At 42.3% G+C, this 2,781-nt stretch overlaps 1 protein-coding gene across 1 annotated transcript in view; it reads right to left on the bottom strand.

Annotated features, from left to right (window-relative positions):
* Window positions 1–2,526, bottom strand: part of hmgn6 (high mobility group nucleosome binding domain 6) — a 5,560-nt gene extending 3,034 nt beyond the window's left edge. Inside the window, exons 1-6 of the mRNA XM_035668986.1 lie at window positions 2,371–2,526; window positions 1,384–1,416; window positions 1,166–1,195; window positions 388–435; window positions 157–276; window positions 5–37 (exon numbers count right to left, since the gene is read on the bottom strand). Of these exons, the coding sequence (XP_035524879.1) occupies window positions 5–37; window positions 157–276; window positions 388–435; window positions 1,166–1,195; window positions 1,384–1,416; window positions 2,371–2,385 (279 nt within the window). The 5' untranslated portion in view covers window positions 2,386–2,526. The remainder of the gene's footprint in view (window positions 1–4; window positions 38–156; window positions 277–387; window positions 436–1,165; window positions 1,196–1,383; window positions 1,417–2,370) is intronic.
* Between the last annotated feature and the right edge of the window lie 255 nt (window positions 2,527–2,781).

Raw genomic sequence — 2,781 nt, 5'->3', positions numbered from 1 at the left:
TGGCCTCCTCCTTGGCCTCCTCGGGGGCTGCCTCCACCTGTGGATCAAAGCAGACGGGCCGTGGTCAAAACTTTGAGCCGTTTTCAAGTTGACTCTTTACACGTGACGTCTAAAATAACCGGCTTCTGCTGTTAAGAACTTATAGAGTCTACAAACCTCGTTGGTCTTGGCCTCTCCGTTCTCAGAGTGGTTTTCCTCGTTTGCCTCTGCCTCTGCGTTCTCCTTCGCCTTCTTGGTCTTCTTGTCCTCCTTCTTATCGTTCACAGCCTTGTCTTTCTGCGGACGGCGCAAAACAGGCTGTTAGCAGACTGAATACACACACCTGACCGCGTCGCTCCCGCTTTGTGGCGCATGTTCGTTCAGAATCGGGCCCCTAGTATCTCTTACCTTTGCTGCCTTCTTGGCCTTTGGTTCCGGCTTGGGTTGGGCCGGTTTCTGTGAAAAGAAAAAGGGGAAAAGGGATGAAGGAACAGCTACATTTGAATACAATAGTACTTTCTTGGCTAATCTGCAATCTTTCTTGTTTTTCTGAAGGTACCGGAAGACTTCGGCTCCCATAAGAGACTTTTTAAATGGCCAATTAAGAAATAAACTCTAAAATGTGCCTGACAAGGAATCTCCTTTAAAAACAGACATTGTCTGAGTGTTGATAGCATTAAAAATACTGCCATTAACTAGATTAATTAGGGAATTTAGACAATATTAAGATACTACACTATACTCATAACTTTGAGAGCCTCTATGATGCCCACTATTGGTATTTAGTGTGTTTTGTACCAGCCCTGCACTTTTTACTCGCTAAACTCTTTCTAAATCATGTTTTATATGTATAATAAGGCATTATATTAACTTTAAGGTAAGTCTATCAACTTAATTACTACATAATTCACTATTTAAATAATATTAGCTACTTCTTAGGCTCCATAATGTAAAAAATTACATGTTTTGAAGTTTTGTATTGCTACAAATCTAATGCAAGTACTTTATTTAATAAAAAAAACATACTTCTATACTTGCTTTTGCTTCTCTGAAGGAAAATTGTCGCTTTTTCTGATCAGTTACATGTGTGTAACTACTTTTAAACATTTTAACATGTTTTACGTGTTTTTTAACAGAATCTGTCAATGTAAATGAGTTGGTTGAGTTTGTATATGCATCCTCTTACCGCTGATAACCGAGCTGATCTCCTCTGGGGCTGAAACAGAACAAAGACTGTTATCACGGGGCTTTTATTTTGATTGGGGCTGTATTCAGGAAACACACATTTGAACTCAATACTTATGTACTTTCTTCCTGATAATGCCCTCACATGTCCCACATACTGATTAAAATGTCATTTTAATCACATGTATGTGATGTTACTCAACGTGCCCCGACTCTTACCTCCTCCCGTTCTCCTCCTTCTGTTCCCTGTGACTGAAAAACACAAATACAACAAATTCAAATGGAAAAAATTAAAAATAACATCATTAAGAGTTTAAATAGTGTTTGTATTAACAGTAAACAGTTGCTAAATGCTTCAGGCCCATATTATGAATAATTACAGACCTGCTGAAAAAACTTTTTAGTTTCATGCGAAAACAAAAATTTATTTCAAATACAGGTAATTTTAAAGGATTAGAGCCCAGAAATGTTGGGGCAGTGCATGATCTCAGTAATGGGCTGTGAGAGCTCAGCCATGTGGGCCTCTGGAGCCATATTTTGAGGGCCCAGGCCCTGCTTTTCCCTTTCACTCCCCCATCTCTTTCTCTCATTCAATGCATGAAGCTCAGATTTGAAAGCTGGCGCGGGAGTCTTTGAGAAGGGGGAGGGACCTGCTACTCTCAGGCGCGCCACCCGGCGGCAGAGCCACGCCATCGCAGCCATTTGGGACTATGAACAAAGAGAGAAAATATACAATTTTATCGAAACGCGACGGCGAATGTTTGTTTTTGTGGCCAAAATGCAAAGCAAAGGCACTAAAGCAATTTTTAGTGGCGTTTTTGGCCGGTTTGGTGGCGAAATGGCGATAAGTGAAGCGTTTGTTCTCGGTAGGTCGGCGACGAAGGTGGACAAGAGCTGCAAAGCATGGCTGCTGCTTGTGCTTTAACTGCATGGAGACCGAGAGAGACTTCTGACTCTCCAAAGGACAGCGGCTCTCGGAAGAAAACGCGTTTTATAGGCCGTGTCCGAGCAGGAAAATATTCATTCTAACACACAAAAAATGGATTTTATATCTAGAAAATAGGCAAAAATTACCAGCGATAAATAACCGTTATACATTGCGTTATAATTAAGTAATGTCTCAGAGGGATGTCTTCCCAATCGTTTGCATTGCATTAACAGCCGATATTCCCTCCAAACTATTTTTGTTATTTTTAATATACGTACCTTTCTCTTGGGCATGTTGAGCTCTTGGAGGTTTTCTTACAAGTACAACTAAAAACTGTTTTTCTTAGTGGGTTTCAGTGCATGTGAAGACGAGTGTCTCCCTTATGCTCGGCAGTGTAGTAAACACACTGGAACAGAGAGGCGAGTGGTTGAATGGGGGGAGGGGTGCGGCTAAAGGCATGATTGATAGGCCCTCAGCCAATCAGGTGACGCCATTCGGGGCTGCAGAACACTTGGAATTTTTGGAGCCGGTGATGATCTGAGGGTCTGCGCGAATGGCTTCTTGCAGGGAGAGATGGGAGGAAAGGTTGCCATCCGAGGACGTGTGTGCCTTCATACGAGTGTGTTTGATTACAGTGAGAAAAAGAGGCACGAGCTGGGGTGAACGTGCATGCAACACAACCCACCACC

The sequence above is a fragment of the Morone saxatilis genome, unplaced genomic scaffold, assembly GCF_004916995.1.
Source record: "Morone saxatilis isolate NCDOM2014 unplaced genomic scaffold, NCSU_SB_2.0 Contig22, whole genome shotgun sequence".
In the NCBI taxonomy this organism is placed as follows: Eukaryota; Metazoa; Chordata; class Actinopteri; family Moronidae; genus Morone; species Morone saxatilis.
Note: the sequence above shows the minus strand (reverse complement) of the source record. Positions and strands in the feature narration are given on the sequence as shown.